We start from the raw sequence: 20,644 nt of genomic DNA on the forward strand, positions 1-20,644 counted from the left end.
TCCTCGCCCTGCTGTGGATACTGTAGCCTCTTCTCCTCGCCCTGCTGTGGATACTGTAGCTACTCGTTACGGTTGATGGGATGTGATTAGGTTTGCATGCGTTCATCTTAAAACATACAATGATGTGGCATCGAGTCAAGTGGAGGGGAGGCAGGTAGCCTAGTGGTTAGAGCGTTGGGGTGGTTAGGGCGTTGGGGTGGTTAGGGCGTTGGGGTGGTTAGGGCGTTGGGGTGGTTGGAGCGTTGGGGTGGTTGGAGCGTTGGGGTGGTTGGAGCGTTGGGGTGGTTGGGGCGGTTAGAGCGTTGGGGTGATTAGAGCGGTTAGAGCGTTGGGGTGGTTAGAGCGTTGGGGTGGTTGGGGCGGTTGGAGCGTTGGGGCGGTTGGAGCGTTGGGGCGGTTGGAGCGTTGGGGTGGTTAGGGCGTTGGGCCAGTAACCGAAAGATTGCTAGATCGAATTCCCGAGCTGACAAGGTAAAAATCTGTCGTTCTTCTCCTGAACAAGGCAGTTAACCCACTTCCCTGGTAGGCCGTTATTGTAGATAAGAATTTGTTCTTAACTGACTTGCCTTGTTTAAAAAAGGTTAAATTTAAATAAATAAAAAGTGTGCTTGGTCTCAAATGTCTTGACTACAGACATCTAATTTCAGTGTGTAATTAGGTTAGTCAGCTATATTATTGCTTCATTTGAACAAATTGGTCATTGTTGACCCTGTAGTACAGTGGTGATCTATTAAACCAAAGAGGTGTTGTACATTACTACAACGTGACGTCATCTCCAGTAGTCTTACCTAGGGCCGGGACGATACCAGAACCACCGTACTCGTTAGTATCACGGCAAGGAAACGGAACACCAAGAGGGTTGAACTTCCTTAGGAGAACGGCCCTGATGTTGGAAACCAACATTATGTTGTCATTAAGTCATTTTAATTTATTTTCCAAACTATATCACAGTATTTTACAGCAGGTTTTTAAAAGACCAAAGAGTTTCCACTGCTTCGTGTTTTCATTTTTGCAGTGAAAAAAAATCAATATTGCAGTACTGGTATCTTCCCGGCCTTAGTCTTAACCATCTATCATCACTGTATAGAAACACTGCTATTCTTCCACACAGACAATGGCCTTGTTCATTGTGGATACAGTGCTTGATCCCAGGTCTGTTTGTACTGTCTTGACAACTCCTATGGTCAACGCTTGGCAATGACAACCCCAATGACTGTAGTAGTTGGAAAGACAAGACCGCACAAACAAATCTGGGACCAGACTTGTGAGTCAGACGGAGGCCCAAGCTAATGCTGATGGTTCCGTTAGCCCTGCCTAGCTAATGCTGATGGTTCCGTTAGCCCTGCCTAGCTAATGGTGATGGTTCCGTTAGCCCTGCCTAGCTAATGCTGATGGTTCCGTTAGCCCTGCCTAGCTAATGCTGATGGTTCCGTTAGCCCCGCCTAGCTAATGCTGATGGTTCCGTTAGCCCTGCCTAGCTAATGCTGATGGTTCCGTTAGCCCTGCCTAGCTAATGCTGATGGTTCCGTTAGCCCCGCCTAGCTAATGCTGATGGTTCCGTTAGCCCTGCCTAGCTAATGCTGATGGTTCTGTTAGCCCTGCCTAGCTAATGCTGATGGTTCCGTTAGCCCTGCCTAGCTAATGCTGATGGTTCCGTTAGCCCTGCCTAGCTAATGCTGATGGTTCCGTTAGCCCTGCCTAGCTAATGCTGATGGTTCCGTTAGCCCTGCCTAGCTAATGCTGATGGTTCCGTTAGCCCTGCCTAGCTAATGCTGATGGTTCCGTTAGCCCTGCCTAGCTAATGGTGATGGTTCCGTTAGCCCTGCCTAGCTAATGGTGACGGTTCCGTTAGCCCTGCCTAGCTAATGGTGACGGTTCCGTTAGCCCTGCCTAGCTAATGGTGACGGTTCCGTTAGCCCTGCCTAGCTAATGCTGACGGTTCCGTTAGCCCCGCCTAGCTAATGCTGACGGTTCCGTTAGCCCCGCCTAGCTAATGCTGACGGTTCCGTTAGCCCCGCCTAGCTAATGGTGACGGTTCCGTTAGCCCCGCCTAGCTAATGGTGACGGTTCCGTTAGCCCCGCCTAGCTAATGGTGACGGTTCCGTTAGCCCCGCCTAGCTAATGGTGATGGTTCCGTTAGCCCCGCCTAGCTAATGGTGATGGTTCCGTTAGCCCCGCCTAGCTAATGGTGACGGTTCCGTTAGCCCCGCCTAGCTAATGGTGACGGTTCCGTTAGCCCCGCCTAGCTAATGGTGATGGTTCCGTTAGCCCCGCCTAGCTAATGCTGATGGTTCCGTTAGCCCCGCCTAGCTAATGCTGATGGTTCCGTTAGCCCTGCCTAGCTAATGGTGATGGTTCCGTTAGCCCTGCCTAGCTAAGCCCAGTCTACTCAGTGACGGGAGTGAATTCATGGCCGTTTTTGAAAGACTGCTTCTTGTATAGCTACAGTTCCTCTTAGAATAACTTTTAGCCTCGCTGTCCCCCGGGAAATATTCAGCTTTTTTTTGGAGTCATGCAATGATATGGTGTGTGTTTGGTCCTCCCACTACAACTCGGGGAAACCATGCAGTTTATTAGGCTACAGATGAAATACATGATGATGAACTTTACAGGGGGGTGAAAGTGCACAGTGAAGAGCTTGATGCTCCTTTCCAATAAATATAGATGGTCTTATTCTGGTGACATGACGATCGATGCTTGACTGCAATTTGACAAATTATTATGGATTAGAATATAGAATGTAGACTAGCCTATCTGCGCTGTGTCTGCGAGCTGTTGGCTGTTTGGGCATATTTGCATATTTTGTTACAACTATCGGTAGAGTTGAACATTCAATGGAAACACATTCAACTTTAAACATTTTTATGGGGTACATGAAAAGTAACTTGTGTGCACTTTGTCATCGCACACTGTTGTGTGCACTATGTCATCGCACACTGTTGTGTGCACTATGTCATCGCACACTGTTGTGTGCACTATGTCATCGCACACTGTTGTGTGCACCAAGTCCTTTTTGAGGGGAAACATTTGCATATTTTCTTTAGGTGTGTTTTTGAATATTTGCATGAATTGAGTTGCATGAGTTGCAAATTGAATGGAAAACTAGCTTGTGTAACTAAGACAGTGTCTAAAGATGCGGAGATCGAGGGCTGTTTTCTAGATCGCCGTACAGATGTCATCAAAAAGCACAGCTAAGTGGTGAATGTTAGTTTTACTTTTATTAAATAGTGTAATAAATGGATCTAAATCAAAGTTTAAAAAAATGTAAAAAGTATAGCTAGGAATTCCATGGCACGGTTAGCTTTTACTGTTGCTGCTGGGTCTGCAAGTTTGTGCCCTGGGATCCAGCTAAAAACATAGCTATTACTTCGCTGCTAATGGAGCGGGCTCTATCCATGGCTGGGGGCGCAAATGCTCCAGGTGCGACATGATCTCCACACAAGGGAAGGGAGAAAATGTGGACACATGGTTTGTCTGCCCGAAAAGGCGTCACCATCGAGCAGCTTCGGGAAGAGATTGTCCGGTTGCTAGCTCGGCTGCGGAAAAAGCGGTACCTGCTTTTCAAAGTCCACAAACCTGGTGGCAACCCAGGCAAATTGCATCTGTCTTGAGTGCCTCCTACAGCCAGGTTGCTGATTTTAGTTTATTTTGACTCTGGCTGTGTTGATCTGTTCCAATCCACCGTACAGACAAGCTAAACTACGCTGGGTGACTGGACACTGGCCAGGAGGGAGGCAGGCAGGCAGTCTGGCCGGCCTCCATCTATACTGGATGATCTGATTCTGCTATCTAACAGCTTTGCCCGGCTGGAGGCGGACCTACCGGCTGGAGGCAGACCTGGAGGCGGACCTACCGGCTGGAGGCGGACCTACCGGCTCTGAGCGTCTGCTCTGATCCTGGGAGTGTACCAATGTTCGGCAGACGACCAGTGGCACCTTCCCCGATTTCTACTATTATTCAACAGATCTGACTCAAGACAGCAGGTTCTCGGTGCTTACGACGCCATCTGCTGGTGGTACGGCGAGTCAGGCTAGCCTGGCTCAAAGCCTCCATCCCCCTCTTCTTTCCCCATTGGATTCCGTCATGGGCCACTGTCATTATGGGCTGCTTGATGGTGAGGGATTTTTGCCTCCCTACGGTCAGTGGACCGACCCAAGGTCCACTGTCACCCGGGAGCCAGTGTCCGAGACATCAACTCCCTCCTGCCCATGGTTCTGGCCAACTACTTTAATATTGACCCCATCGTCACTCGCGTAGGTTTTAACGACCTTTGCTTTAGGTGATCAGAGGGAGGACTACACTATTATTTTAAAGACCTTCGCTAGCGTAAATAAGAGAATAATTACTTTTTATATTTATTCATTCTATTCTTTTACTTTTACATATGTGTAAATTGTTAGATATTATTGCACTGTTGGAGCTGGGAACACAAGCATTTAGTTAGATATTACTGCACTGTTGGAACTGGGAACACAAGCATTTAGTTAGATACTAATGCACTGTTGGAGCTGGGAACACAAGCATTTAGTTAGATATTACTGCACTGTTGGAGCTGGGAACACAAGCATTTAGTTAGATATTACTGCACTGTTGGAGCTAGGAACACAAGCATTTAGTTAGATATTACTGCACTGTTGGAGCTGGGAACACAAGCATTTAGTTAGATATTACTGCACTGTTGGAGCTGGGAACACAAGCATTTAGTTAGATATTACTGTACTGTTGGAGCTGGGAACACAAGCATTTAGTTAGATATTACTGCACTGTTGGAGCTGGGAACACAAGCATTTAGTTAGATATTACTGTTGGAGCTGGGAACACAAGCATTTAGTTAGATATTACTGTTGGAGCTGGGAACACAAGCATTTAGTTAGCTATTACTGCACTGTTGGAGCTGGGAACACAAGCATTTAGTTAGATATTACTGCACTGTTGGAGCTGGGAACACAAGCATTTAGTTAGATATTACTGCACTGTTGGAGCTGGGAACACAAGCATTTAGTTAGATATTACTGTTGGAGCTGGGAACACAAGCATTTAGTTAGATATTACTGTTGGAGCTGGGAACACAAGCATTTAGTTAGATATTACTGCACTGTTGGAGCTGGGAACACAAGCATTTAGTTAGATATTACTGCACTGTTGGAACTAGGAACACAAGCATTTAGTTAGCTATTACTGCACTGTTGGAGCTAGGAACACAAGCATTTAGTTAGATATTACTGCACTGTTGGAGCTGGGAACACAAGCATTTAGTTAGATATTACTGTACTGTTGGAGCTAGGAACACAAGCATTTAGTTAGATATTACTGCACTGTTGGAGCTGGGAACACAAGCATTTAGTTAGATATTACTGCACTGTTGGAGCTGGGAACACAAGCATTTAGTTAGATATTACTGTTGGAGCTGGGAACACAAGCATTTAGTTAGATATTACTGTTGGAGCTGGGAACACAAGCATTTAGTTAGATATTACTGTTGGAGCTGGGAACACAAGCATTTAGTTAGATATTACTGTTGGAGCTGGGAACACAAGCATTTAGTTAGATATTACTGTTGGAGCTGGGAACACAAGCATTTAGTTAGATATTACTGTTGGAGCTGGGAACGCAAGCATTTAGTTAGATATTACTGCACTGTTGGAGCTAGGAACGCAAGCATTTAGTTAGATATTACTGCACTGTTGGAGCTAGGAACACAAGCATTTAGTTAGATATTACTGCACTGTTGGAGCTGGGAACACAAGCATTTAGTTAGATATTACTGCACTGTTGGAGCTAGGAACACAAGCATTTAGTTAGATATTACTGCACTGTTGGAGCTGGGAACACAAGCATTTAGTTAGATATTACTGCACTGTTGGAGCTGGGAACACAAGCATTTAGTTAGATATTACTGCACTGTTGGAACTAGGAACACAAGCATTTAGTTAGCTATTACTGCACTGTTGGAGCTAGGAACACAAGCATTTAGTTAGATATTACTGCACTGTTGGAGCTGGGAACACAAGCATTTAGTTAGATATTACTGTACTGTTGGAGCTAGGAACACAAGCATTTAGTTAGATATTACTGCATTGTTGGAGCTGGGAACACAAGCATTTAGTTAGATATTACTGCACTGTTGGAGCTGGGAACACAAGCATTTAGTTAGATATTACTGTTGGAGCTGGGAACACAAGCATTTAGTTAGATATTACTGTTGGAGCTGGGAACGCAAGCATTTAGTTAGATATTACTGCACTGTTGGAGCTAGGAACGCAAGCATTTAGTTAGATATTACTGCACTGTTGGAGCTAGGAACACAAGCATTTAGTTAGATATTACTGCACTGTTGGAGCTGGGAACACAAGCATTTAGTTAGATATTACTGCACTGTTGGAGCTAGGAACACAAGCATTTAGTTAGATATTACTGCACTGTTGGAGCTGGGAACACAAGCATTTAGTTAGATATTACTGCACTGTTGGAGCTGGGAACACAAGCATTTAGTTAGATATTACTGTTGGAGCTGGGAACACAAGCATTTAGTTAGATATTGCTGTTGGAGCTGGGAACACAAGCATTTAGTTAGATATTACTGTTGGAGCTGGGAACACAAGCATTTAGTTAGATATTACTGTTGGAGCTGGGAACACAAGCATTTAGTTAGATATTACTGTTGGAGCTGGGAACACAAGCATTTAGTTAGATATTACTGTTGGAGCTGGGAACACAAGCATTTCACTACACCCGCAATAACATCGGCTGAATATGTGTATGTGACCAATACGATTTGATTTAACATTTCAACCGCCTCGTTTCCCTAAACGAGTACATGAAGAAACTTTGTATCGACAGTAATGTCTGCTTTTGTGACACTTTTGATTTGCTGTGGCACTTTTATTTTAATTTTTTTTAAAGAGACAGGATTCACCCTAACCGCAGGGGTTCCAGGATTATTTCTAGCAACATTGCGAACTGTTTGACTGACAATCCAATATGGATGGTGTTAAGAGATAGATGGGAGGGGTTGAATGGAGTTGAAAGGTGGCACTAATAAGATAACAAATGTAAAAATATACGGGGTCTGTTAAATTTATATAGGTTCAGAACTTTTGTGAAATAGAACAGTTACAAATAGAAATCAAACTGGATGGACATCAGAAATAGAGGAAGGACAAAAAACAATCAAAATGTAACTATTGTAAAATAGATTGTGTATAGTATGTAGAAGCCTAAGTGTTATTGTTTATTAGTTTTCTCCAATTGGGTAGGGTTTGGGGAATAATAAAGGAAGGTATATTAAAAAAAACAAAAGTGTATCTATGTGGCGGATTGGAAATGATCCAGACGATTTACATAGATTGTCTCGCTTCCATCATATCTGCAATATTAAAGCTGCTCCACCCCTCCTAAAACCAAAATAAACTGACGGATAGCCCGAGTCTGGTATTGCTCCTCTGTCATAATTGGCTAACGGGGACATGGTAACATGGTATGTCCCATAGTGCAGTTAGAGGAGCTCTTCTAACTCTCTCCTGATTTTTAACTCTGTAAATCTAGCAGCGTGTCAAGATTGGGTTATTGAATGTAAAGATCTCTACGTAGGCAATGGTTTAAATTATTTACAATGGCATTGATGTTTTCATGCTCTGTGAGATTTTGGCTTAAACCCCAAGGATTTTTAGTTCCATGCAATAAAACTACCCCCTCCAAGCCTTTTTTCTTATCTACCAAAAAAAAATCCAGGCTGTGGTGGTGGGGCAGCCGTCATTGATAGAGGCCACTTTTATATGTAGCCCTGTGTCATGTGGTGAATTTTCCTCATTTTTGAGAGCCTTATCTTTTGTTTGAACAAGAAATAGCCCCTCTTGTATATTTTAGTGTAACGCCCTCCTAAACCTAATAGATTGTTCATGGCAGTATTCTGACCTCTCCTTTTGGTTTGGTGTAACGCCCTCCTAAACCTAATAGATTGTTCATGGCAGTATTCTGACCTCTCCTTTTGGTTTGGTGTAACGCCCTCCTAAACCTAATAGATTGTTCATGGCAGTATTCTGACCTCTCCTTTTGGTTTGGTGTAACGCCCTCCTAAACCTAATAGATTGTTCATGGCAGTATTCTGACCTCTCCTTTTGGTTTGGTGTAACGCCCTCCTAAACCTAATAGATTGTTCATGGCAGTATTCTGATCTCTCCTTTTGGTTTGGTGTAACGCCCTCCTAAACCTAATAGATTGTTCATGGCAGTATTCTGACCTCTCCTTTTGGTTTGGTGTAACGCCCTCCTAAACCTAATAGATTGTTCATGGCAGTATTCTGACCTCTCCTTTTGGTTTGGTGTAACGCCCTCCTAAACCTAATAGATTGTTCATGGCAGTATTCTGACCTCTCCTTTTGGTTTGGTGTAACGCCCTCCTAAACCTAATAGATTGTTCATGGCAGTATTCTGACCTCTCCTTTTGGTTTGGTGTAACGCCCTCCTAAACCTAATAGATTGTTCATGGCAGTATTCTGACCTCTCCTTTTGGTTTGGTGTAACGCCCTCCTAAACCTAATAGATTGTTCATGGCAGTATTCTGACCTCTCCTTTTGGTTTGGTGTAACGCCCTCCTAAACCTAATAGATTGTTCATGGCAGTATTCTGACCTCTCCTTTTGGTTTGGTGTAACGCCCTCCTAAACCTAATAGATTGTTCATGGCAGTATTCTGACCTCTCCTTTTGGTTTGGTGTAACGCCCTCCTAAACCTAATAGATTGTTCATGGCAGTATTCTGACCTCTCCTTTTGGTTTGGTGTAACGCCCTCCTAAACCTAATAGATTGTTCATGGCAGTATTCTGACCTCTCCTTTTGGTTTGGTGTAACGCCCTCCTAAACCTAATAGATTGTTCATGGCAGTATTCTGACCTCTCCTTTTGGTTTGGTGTAACGCCCTCCTAAACCTAATAGATTGTTCATGGCAGTATTCTGACCTCTCCTTTTGGTTTGGCGTAACGCCCTCCTAAACCTAATAGATTGTTCATGGCAGTATTCTGACCTCTCCTTTTGGTTTGGTGTAACGCCCTCCTAAACCTAATAGATTGTTCATGGCAGTATTCTGACCTCTCCTTTTGGTTTGGTGTAACGCCCTCCTAAACCTAATAGATTGTTCATGGCAGTATTCTGACCTCTCCTTTTGGTTTGGTGTAACGCCCTCCTAAACCTAATAGATTGTTCATGGCAGTATTCTGACCTCTCCTTTTGGTTTGGTGTAACGCCCTCCTAAACCTGATAGATTGTTCATGGCAGTATTCTGACCTCTCCTTTTGGTTTGGTGTAACGCCCTCCTAAACCTGATAGATTGTTCATGGCAGTATTCTGACCTCTCCTTTTGGTTTGGTGTAACGCCCTCCTAAACCTAATAGATTGTTCATGGCAGTATTCTGACCTCTCCTTTTGGTTTGGTGTAACGCCCTCCTAAACCTGATAGATTGTTCATGGCAGTATTCTGACCTCTCCTTTTGGTTTGGTGTAACGCCCTCCTAAACCTAATAGATTGTTCATGGCAGTATTCTGACCTCTCCTTTTGGTTTGGTGTAACGCCCTCCTAAACCTAATAGATTGTTCATGGCAGTATTCTGACCTCTCCTTTTGGTTTGGTGTAACGCCCTCCTAAACCTAATAGATTGTTCATGGCAGTATTCTGACCTCTCCTTTTGGTTTAGTGTAACGCCCTCCTAAACCTAATAGATTGTTCATGGCAGTATTCTGACCTCTCCTTTTGGTTTGGTGTAACGCCCTCCTAAACCTAATAGATTGTTCATGGCAGTATTCTGACCTCTCCTTTTGGTTTGGTGTAACGCCCTCCTAAACCTAATAGATTGTTCATGGCAGTATTCTGACCTCTCCTTTTGGTTTGGCGTAACGCCCTCCTAAACCTAATAGATTGTTCATGGCAGTATTCTGACCTCTCCTTTTGGTTTGGCGTAACGCCCTCCTAAACCTAATAGATTGTTCATGGCAGTATTCTGACCTCTCCTTTTGGTTTGGTGTAACGCCCTCCTAAACCTAATAGATTGTTCATGGCAGTATTCTGACCTCTCCTTTTGGTTTGGTGTAACGCCCTCCTAAACCTAATAGATTGTTCATGGCAGTATTCTGACCTCTCCTTTTGGTTTGGTGTAACGCCCTCCTAAACCTAATAGATTGTTCATGGCAGTATTCTGACCTCTCCTTTTGGTTTGGCGTAACGCCCTCCTAAACCTAATAGATTGTTCATGGCAGTATTCTGACCTCTCCTTTTGGTTTGGTGTAACGCCCTCCTAAACCTAATAGATTGTTCATGGCAGTATTCTGACCTCTCCTTTTGGTTTGGTGTAACGCCCTCCTAAACCTGATAGATTGTTCATGGCAGTATTCTGACCTCTCCTTTTGGTTTGGTGTAACGCCCTCCTAAACCTAATAGATTGTTCATGGCAGTATTCTGACCTCTCCTTTTGGTTTGGTGTAACGCCCTCCTAAACCTAATAGATTGTTCATGGCAGTATTCTGACCTCTCCTTTTGGTTTGGTGTAACGCCCTCCTAAACCTAATAGATTGTTCATGGCAGTATTCTGATCTCTCCTTTTGGTTTACTCTTTTTAAATATGACAGGCTTGTTATTCTTGGAGAACATTCATTCATGATGTTCTAGCTGGGAAGTTTCTTAACCTGTTAGAATCGTTTAACTTTGTGCCCCAGGGTCTACACACACAACCAAGTCTATGCTGTTAACCTGTTAGTCTTTGAACTTTGTGCTCTCCCCCCCCCCCCCCACGCTTCTGCTACTCTGTTTATTAGCCATGCATACTTTGTCTATTGTAAATAGTTCCCCGTTGGTCCTAACGTGCCGTCTATTGGAAATAGTTCCCCGTTGGCCCCAACGTGCCGTCTATTGGAAATAGATCCCCGTTGGCCCCAACGTGCCGTCTATTGGAAATAGTTCCCCGTTGGCCCCAACGTGCCGTCTATTGGAAATAGTTCCCTGAACTCTGTCTCTGGTCCAGCTTCTCATTTTAAAAAACCCAATCTAGACCCCTCCTGACTAAATAATTATAGTCCTTTCTCTAAGCTTCTTTTTAAAATATATATATTTATATATATTTGGAAAAAGTTGTTTTTCAAGCAATTATTGGCTCATTTTGAGTATGAATTATTGTTTCTGCCCACTTCACAGAGCGGAAACAACTTTATTGAAAATCAGTAATGACCTTTTGTCTGCCGGTGAATAATGACCTGCTGCCGGTGAATGCTCTATCCTAGTTCATTTGGATCTTAGTGCCATGTTTGATACTGTGGACCGTAGAGGTGGGTGGGAGTCTGTCCGGCATTGCCCTCGACTGGTTCAGGTCATATATTTTGTGGCAGACGTTTCTCAGTGAGAATGGATGTTTCCGTATCGTCCCCGGCAGACGTTTCTCAGTGAGAATGGATGTTTCCGTATCGTCCCCGGCAGACGTTTCTCAGTGAGAATGGATGTTTCCGTATCGTCCCCGGCAGACGTTTCTCAGTGAGAGTGGATGTTTCCGTATCGTCCCCGGCAGACGTTTCTCAGTGAGAGTGGATGTTTCCGTATCGTCCCCGGCAGACGTTTCTCAGTGAGAATGGATGTTTCCGTATCGTCCCCGGCAGACGTTTCTCAGTGAGAGTGGATGTTTCCGTATCGTCCCCGGCAGACGTTTCTCAGTGAGAGTGGATGTTTCCGTATCGTCCCCGGCAGACGTTTCTCAGTGAGAGTGGATGTTTCCGTATCGTCCCCGGCAGACGTTTCTCAGTGAGAGTGGATGTTTCCGTATCGTCCCCGGCAGACGTTTCTCAGTGAGAATGGATGTTTCCGTATCGGTCCCGGCACCATCATAACTTTCAGTTTTGCTGCTATGCAGATGACACACACAGCTCTATTGACCCAGACCCAGTGACCAAGCTAGCGTAGTGACCCTTCACCAGTGTCTTGCTGACATCAAATGTTGACTGTCTGACCAATTTTATTTAAAAAAAAATAATCAGCTCAATGATATAAAATCTGAGGTGGCTGTATTTGGCAGCTCCCAACTTGCTAGAACTCAGATTGTAAATAACCTTGGCCATTTTGTCCGCAAATCTCCCTACGAGCCAGGACGCAGCCAGAGATTCTCTGGCAGGGCACTGTTGACCATTCTAAAGTCTAGGTTGACAACGAAAGGAGACTGGGCATTAGGACCCCAGGACTTGGTCTGCCAGAGGAGATCAGTGTCTGTTTTTATATCCCTGCACAATAGACACTTTTATAAAGATGCTTTAAATGTCTTTTTTTTTATTTTTTATTATTAGCTATCCTTTTGTTTACCTGTTTTTGTTAGCACTTTTATTTGATGTGAAGCACTTTTGTTGAAAAGCACTGTACCAATAAAGTTTATTATTATTATTATTACTGTTGATGACACTAACACATCAATTCAAGACCTTCTACTCTCTCTCAACTCAGCATGCCCCCCTGCCCCCACTCTCTCTCTTGACCCAGACATCAACCTGAACTCTCCCAACAAGGGCCTTGGACCTGCAGGAGGAGCAGACCCGCTGACTGATGTCCCCGTGGAGGGCGGAGCAATGGGGGTATCCTCCATCAACACGCTACCCCCAGGGCTCACAGAGGAGGAGGCTGAGGAGATCCGCTCTGAGCTAGGAAAGGTATGGTTCTGTCTGCCGGTGTCTTTCTGCCGGTGTCTGTTGACCGGAACCGACATAGGCCTCGTGTTTTGTCTGTTTTGTTGTCCCTGTGCTCTAATCTGATCCCATCTCTTTTTGAGTGAGTTGGATTTACTAATAATCTGTTCCACAAAACATTTGAGTGGAACTTTTTGTTTCAGACAATGGTAATGTTCATAACTACGTTTGACCCAGCCAGTGGTTGACCAGTCTGCTGTGTTGCTGTCAGGTGGAGGAGGAGATCAACACCCTGAGACAGGTGCTCCTGGCCAAAGAGAAGCATTCTGCCGATCTGAAGAGGAAGCTGGGGCTGAGCCCCCTCAACGAGCTCAAACAGAACCTCACCAAGGGATGGCAGGATGTCCAGACTTCTAATGCGTAAGTACAAGACCCTTTTAAAAAAAAAAAAAAAATGTTGAGACTTAAACAACAACAAAAAACATCTGTAATATTATTCATCTTAGGTTGTTAAAATAACATAAACTGATTGCTTGCCGTAACGTCCGTCAATTGATTCTTCTAGACGCTCTCTGCTGTTCCCTTCTGTCATTCTGGCCCGGTCAGGGTTATTTTAGTGTAGACCAGAGTGGCCCTGTGAGTGCGGGTCCACAGCTGTTAGTACACTGAAGTGAACATCAAGGTGGTTGTGATCCGTAGGCTTTAGAATCATGTCCGTCTACTTCGACCTCTTGTTGCTACTCAAATATTCCTTTTGCGTTTATGAGGAGTCATGCTGTAACACTGTAATTCAACGTTTCAAACGGCCCATTGCGTTATATAAGTAGCATGATTCAACTCAAATCAAATTGTATTTGTCACGTTACACATGGTTAGCAGATGTTAATGAGAGTGTAGCGAAATGCTTGTGCTTCTAGTGCCGACTTGGCAGTAATATTCTAGCATCATCCTAGCAGCTTTTAGATTTGAGTGAAGAAGCCGTTTTTAAATCGAGGCTTCTTCTCAATCCTGTCAAACAGTTCAAAGTCTTACAGTGACGTGTATATTACCAAGTCAAAATGGAGGGAGCAAAGACATTTTTATTTTTTGATTTATTTTCTTTGATGTTAATAGTGAAGGTGTATCAGTCAGCATCAGTGATTTGAAGTTTCTGAAGAAGCCTAGTTAATGGATTTTCTCCCCCCCCCCCTCAGATATAAATATTTAAATTAGCTGGTGCTTTTATCCAAAGAGATGTTACAGTACAGTGAGTGCATTTTTTTTTTGTATATGTGGAGTTGAACCCATGACCTTTAGCGTTGCTAGTGTCATGCTCTACCAAACAGAGGACCACTCTCACCAGATGTATCTTAGCGCTACAAAACCTAAGTGTGTTGCATTCTGTATGCCTGATTTCTACTGTGGTGCTGGGCCTGGTTACGTTTCTGGAACCGTTCTGGAAAGGTAGTGCTGTGCGATTTTAGTGCTTTTCGAGGTCAGTTCGACTATTAATTAAATAAATAAATAAATAATAATAATCATGGTTTTGGATTTATTTATTTAAAAAAAAAAAACTTGAAATGCATTATGTGGGTTGAATATTTAAACACAGTATAAAACAATGAATAAACGTCCCATGATGCTGGTGCATTACTGCTGATCACTCATTAACCATCGTTCACGTTAATATAAATATTTCAGTTATTGTGTTTATTACATTTGTTTTATTTGATGACTTTATTATTTAATTTCACGTCATCTCATCTCGATAAAGCTGCTGCTCACTATTTTAGTAGTTTTTCATAGTAAATAAGGTGTAATTTTATAACTGCTAAATACCAACTATGTCACTTAGATCATGTATTTACAGGTAGAGATACCTGGCCAATCAACTGCTCTCCATCGCTCTGTCTGTCTCTGTCTCTGTCTCTGTCTTTAAGCAGGCGTGTAAATAAAAAAATAGACCAGACAATAGATTATGGTCATTGTAGTTTAGTGCAGAACATTTGTTAATTAACTATGTAGAATATTGTCCTGTTGAAAACTACAACGCCCTACTACATCGCACAGTTCTGGCTTGACATCTAGAGAAACTGCAATGTAATTCAAGTAATTTAACCAATTTCAGTCAATGAGTTTTAAAAATAACAGAAATGTGGGTTAATGTTTCAACACTATGAAAAGGACAAGGTGAACATCTGAGTCAGAACAGCATGGTTTGGCATTGTAGCATGAGTCAGAAAGCCGGCCTGGCACAGTGCTGAGCTGTACATCTCTAAGCCAGTCTGGTTTCCAGCTATGTCAGAACCACTGAGAAACTTGGCGAGGTGGAATGAGAAAGTTTACCGCTCTCTCACCCTCAATGTCTATTTGAGAACCCCTGCCGTAGGCTACCAGTGTCTGCAGTGTACCCTGGCTTACTGTATCATTGTGCTCTTGATTCTATATTTGTCCTTTTGTGGGTTCCTCTGCCTGCTGCGTGTGAGAACTCACATTCCCATGACACCATCTGTTTTATATAAGCATATTTTTTTTAGAGTCCAGTCTAGTTTTAACTTGGCAGAAGATGACGGGTCTCCTAGTTATCCCGGCGCTTTGGGTGTCGTCGTCATGACGTTTTCCCACGTTCAGTATGCAGATATTGTGCATCTTTTGCAGATAGAAATGTCACGAGTAGAGCTGACGTGATTCTTTATTCTACATGTCAGAAGTTTGTTTGTTCTACATAGAAATATTTCTATCTGTACATTCCACAAAGTTCTGCCTTGCTTTAACGTTCCACTGTTGGTTTGCCAAAGAGTTGTTGTCTATCCTAGACTAACCCATATAGTCCCTTTTTTTTTCTGTCAGACTAAACATAAAGCCTGCTATAGGAGGCTGGGAAATGGCTTGTACTATTCCACTGAAGGAGCTCTAGGTCCATCTCTTTCCCTTTTGGATGGGTGGCTAACTGGCAATGACTCACTCTTTACATGAAGTCTGTCTGTTTTCTATCACTTCCTGTGTCCCTGTGCTGTGTTTCCTGTTAAAGCCGGTGACTCCCGGGTGTTAAGGTGACATCCTCATTCCCACTTCCTCTGACCCAACAACCTAATATCTCTGATAGATTGAACTAGGGTTGGTCGGTATCTTGATGTGATCCTGATATCCATACCGTCCTTCTCTCATCCTGGTATTGAAGGTATTACTGGCTTAATACACGAGGGGGCGCCAAAAAAAAGTAAAAAGCCCATTTGGGTGTCAATTACCAGAATGCAAAACAAAATGTAACACTAGTAATGGCAAATTTACATGAAGGCCAACGCCCGCAAACTAAAATAAACAAATTGCAAAAACAGACAATCCCACTCATGAAGTTCTACATGTATAGGTAGGAGCTACAGAATGTCATTTGTTGAGTTTGGACATTTTTACAAGTGAATGTGAACGAGAGACATTGTTCATTTGCACAAAGTTTTGACACATGCTTGTCTGAAGGAAGAACAGTACTGGCTCTGAAGCAGCATGTGTACACACTCTCTGTGTGGAGTCTAGGGCAACGGGCCTGCCTGCACTACTCTGAGAAGGGGGGGGGGGGGGGGGGGGGGCAGGCTGAGAAGGGAGAGGAGGAAAAAAACTAAGAAATCAAGATGGTGGTAGCTGTACAAATAACTTATCCAAAGGACTTTGAGTTCTCAAACACGGCAGCAAGCTAACACTGGCTAGTCACCTTTTTTAATTCAGCCACGTAACACGACACCTAAGTTTAAGTTGCTAGTTAACACAGAATTCCTTCTTTTTTTTTTTTTTTTGACAGCATAGAAATATCTTGCTGTGTTTTGTAAACATAGATTTAAAATGCTTATTGTAATTTCTGCTCGGCATCAGACAAATTTTTTGCTTCAGTTACACTTCTCCACTCGGATGAGAATTCACCAACAGGCATTCTATCAGCAGACAGCCCACTGATGTGGAGCTACTGTTCTCCATCATTCTATCAGCAGACAGCACCCTGACTGATGTGGAGCTACTGTTCTCCATCATTCTATCAGCAGACAGCGCTCTGACTGATGTGGAGCTACTGTTCTCCATCATTCTATCAGCAGACAGCCCTCTGACTGATGTGGAGCTACTGTTCTCCATCATTCTATCAGCAGACAGCACTCTGACTGATGTGGAGCTACTGTTCTCCATCATTCTATCAGCAGACAGCGCTCTGACTGATGTGGAGCTACTGTTCTCCATCATTCTATCAGCAGACAGCGCTCTGACTGATGTGGAGCTACTGTTCTCCATCATTCTATCAGCAGACAGCCCTCTGACTGATGTGGAGCTACTGTTCTCCATCATTCTATCAGCAGACAGCACTCTGACTGATGTGGAGCTACTGTTCTCCATCATTCTATCAGCAGACAGCACTCTGACTGATGTGGAGCTACTGTTCTCCATCATTCTATCAGCAGACAGCTCTCTGACTGATGTGGAGCTACTGTTCTCCATCATTCTATCAGCAGACAGCACTCTGACTGATGTGGAGCTACTGTTCTCCATCATTCTATCAGCAGACAGCACTCTGACTGATGTGGAGCTACTGTTCTCCATCATTCTATCAGCAGACAGCTCTCTGACTGATGTGGAGCTACTGTTCTCCATCATTCTATCAGCAGACAGCACTCTGACTGATGTGGAGCTACTGTTCTCCATCATTCTATCAGCAGACAGCACTCTGACTGATGTGGAGCTACTGTTCTCCATCATTCTATCAGCAGACAGCACTCTGATGTGGAGCTACTGTTCTCCATCATTCTATCAGCAGACAGCACTCTGATGTGGAGCTACTGTTCTCCATCATTCTATCAGCAGACAGCACTCTGACTGATGTGGAGCTACTGTTCTCCATCATTCTATCAGCAGACAGCTCTCTGATGTGGAGCTACTGTTCTCCATCATTCTATCAGCAGACAGCTCTCTGACTGATGTGGAGCTACTGTTCTCCATCATTCTATCAGCAGACAGCTCTCTGATGTGGAGCTACTGTTCTCCATCATTCTATCAGCAGACAGCCCTCTGACTGATGTGGAGCTACTGTTCTCCATCATTCTATCAGCAGACAGCTCTCTGACTGATGTGGAGCTACTGTTCTCCATCATTCTATCAGCAGACAGCCCTCTGACTGATGTGGAGCTACTGTTCTCCATCATTCTATCAGCAGACAGCTCTCTGACTGATGTGGAGCTACTGTTCTCCATCATTCTATCAGCAGACAGCTCTCTGACTGATGTGGAGCTACTGTTCTCCATCATTCTATCAGCAGACAGCGCTCTGACTGATGTGGAGCTACTGTTCTCCATCATTCTATCAGCAGACAGCTCTCTGACTGATGTGGAGCTACTGTTCTCCTTTATTCTATCAGCAGACAGCCCACTGATGTGGAGCTACTGTTCTCAGGTGCTGTTTTTCAGTGTAGCCAGACTACTTTTGGTAAAATGCTAGATTAGGATAACGTTGTTTCTATGATAAACATAAAAGATACGATGGCCATGCATAATATTAGCTATTAAAAAAAAAATTAAAACCTTGCTTTTTCATTATAAGCTAATTTACTTGTGTGGCTGCCAGCCAAATAGTGTTGCACTTCTCTCATCTGATGAAAATGAAGCTGTTTTGTGCCGACTGATCGCTCTCTATTGAAACAACACAAGAAAACACAGACTTTCAATATAAAACGCAACCCTTGTCAATACACAGCTGGAATCCCATTCTCACGCTTTCTCCCGTTCTGCTAGTTTACAAACAAACACGTGACAGCTTTAACTGTTCTGGGGAACTACCATAAACTTCCAGAATGTGACAGGTGGAATAAAGAATTCTGTCAGTTTTTTTTTTTTCTTCTCCTAATGTATTGCACAAGTTGACTGCAGGTATTTAGTTAAAATGGCTATAAATATAACAATGTATTGAGGATGTTGAAAAAGCATTTGCGTGGCTGTTTCCAAATAGCCCAGTACAGGTTAAAGCCTAGTTCTAACTACTCCTGTTAGTTTGGTGGTTGATTTTTACGCTTAAAACGAGGGAAACTGAAATACATGGGGGAATAACGTTTTCCCCTCTTTCACTATACATTTTAATTATATCCTACTTCTGTGTGTAAAGGTAGTGAAACTACCACCACCACCGTTGCTACAGCAAATGAAATTGTCTGGGTGGCTGAAGGCCTACATGGAGAGAGACATGGTAGTTATTTGTGAGCTATCTTACACTGTCCTTTCAGCGCATTATCTCTCTCTCTCACTCACTCACTCTCACTCAGCGTTTCTCGACCAGACCCGCCATTGGATTGTGAGAGAGACTGAAAGAGAGCTGGACTGGTAAACGACCATGGGCAGAGGGAGAGAGGGGGATGACAATGTTGGACTGGCCCCAAAAAATGGTTGTCTTGCTTGATCAGTCACATGACTCACCCAGAGTGAGGATGTGAAGAATGCCACGTGAACGAGAGTGCCTGTGTAGGGATGACACTATAGCTGTGATGCTAGTATCAAAAAATAAATCCATGGGAAATGTGAAACAGACTCAACTCTTTTGGTCTTTTTAAAACCTGCTGTATGTAAAATATAGTGTTCTATACCTTGGAAAATAAATGTTTATTTCCAACATTAGGGCTTTGTTCTTAAACAAGTGAAATCCGCTTTGTGTTTTAGTTTCTTTGCCACCATACTGGTATGGTCCTGGGCCCTAGAAGACAGGTATTTTATTTGGTTTGTCTGTGTGTTTTATTACATTTTTAATCAGACAGCTATGCTTGCTATGTATTTCCTTTTTTCCATTGTAGACAGCAGAACCAAAGCCACTTCCTCTTTTCCCATGCAGGTTACTGTACTGACAGGGATCTATAGGACGTCATTACAGTAACAACAATGTTCAGGCACTGTTTGGTTGGTGCTCAATCAGTAACTAATCCAATAGATTCTAATGCTTGACACATTAGCACCTTTTTAATTTCTTTATTTTGTGAAAGTATTACTAAGAGAGTTTGAACACGAGACGCGACTACCAACTATGTCCAAGCTTGAGGAAGGTGCTGTCCTCTAATCCAGGGTTTCCAAAACTCTGTCATGTGGCCCCACCTGGGTGCATGTTGGTTTGTTATTGTTATTATTTTCTCTTCCCCCCCCCCAGCGCTGCACAGCTGATTTCAAATAATCAAAGCTTGATGATGAGTTGTTTAATTTAAATCAGCTGTGTAGTGCTAGGACAGACAAACCAAAACGTGCACCCAGAGGGGACCCCAGGGACCGAGTTTGGGAGAAACCCAGCTGTAATAAACCCCTAGAAATTCAGCACAGTTGGGTATTTTCCACTTCTGTAACTTTCCAAACAAAGACTGATGCATTGTCATAGTGTTACAAATTGTTCAGTATATGCACTATTCAAACAAATCAAAGTATTGTGGCAAGTTTTTGGACTGTCTTATTTGTGTGTGTAGAAGGGTTCTAGTTGTGTAAACTTTAAAGTCTCTAACTTGCTCTTTCCTCCCTCTGTAAGAAGTCAGTCATTTAATTGTCATACTGTTTGTCCGTAGATATCTTACAGCGTCTGCAACTTTGGATGAAATTTCCCGATCTGAAGCGTGAGTTGATCTATTAACTTGTTTAGTTTTGTCTGAGTTGCATTTTGTTTCAGCAAGGGGGAGGGGCTTCTGACTGTTCCTGCTGTTTGCTTGGAGAGGGGGGAGGGGCTTCTGACTGTTCCTGCTGTTTGCTTGGAGAGGGGGGAGGGGCTTCTGACTGTTCCTGCTGTTTGCTTGGAGAGGGGGGAGGGGCTTCTGACTGTTCCTGCTGTTTGCTTGGAGAGGGGGGAGGGGCTTCTGACTGTTCCTGCTGTTTGCTTGGAGAGGGGGGAGGGGCTTCTGACTGTTCCTGCTGTTTGCTTGGAGAGGGGGGAGGGGCTTCTGACTGTTCCTGCTTCACTTTAAATCATGTGAGCTTGTGTGGGACAACAATGGGTATCGCCGTGGGTTACTTGAGGACTGGATTTGAGAGGC

The 20,644-nt window shown here is 43.5% G+C and overlaps 1 protein-coding gene across 13 annotated transcripts in view; it reads left to right on the forward strand.

Annotated features, from left to right (window-relative positions):
- The window catches only part of LOC106566294 (tumor protein D54), a 40,903-nt gene that overhangs the window by 5,528 nt on the left and 14,731 nt on the right, over nucleotides 1-20,644 (forward strand). For 8 of the 13 annotated variants that reach the window (XM_014134190.3, XM_014134182.3, XM_014134193.3 and 5 more), the window contains exons 2-4: nucleotides 12,464-12,666; nucleotides 12,914-13,062; nucleotides 20,183-20,230. In XM_014134190.3, the coding sequence (XP_013989665.1) occupies nucleotides 12,464-12,666; nucleotides 12,914-13,062; nucleotides 20,183-20,230 (400 nt within the window). The remainder of the gene's footprint in view (nucleotides 1-12,463; nucleotides 12,667-12,913; nucleotides 13,063-20,182; nucleotides 20,231-20,644) is intronic. The other 5 variants (XM_014134186.3, XM_014134187.3, XM_014134189.3 and 2 more) reach the window with 2 other exon arrangements.

Source organism: Salmo salar, chromosome 13 (genome assembly GCF_965601325.2).
Source record: "Salmo salar chromosome 13, fSalSal1, whole genome shotgun sequence".
NCBI classification, from domain to species: domain Eukaryota; kingdom Metazoa; phylum Chordata; class Actinopteri; order Salmoniformes; family Salmonidae; genus Salmo; species Salmo salar.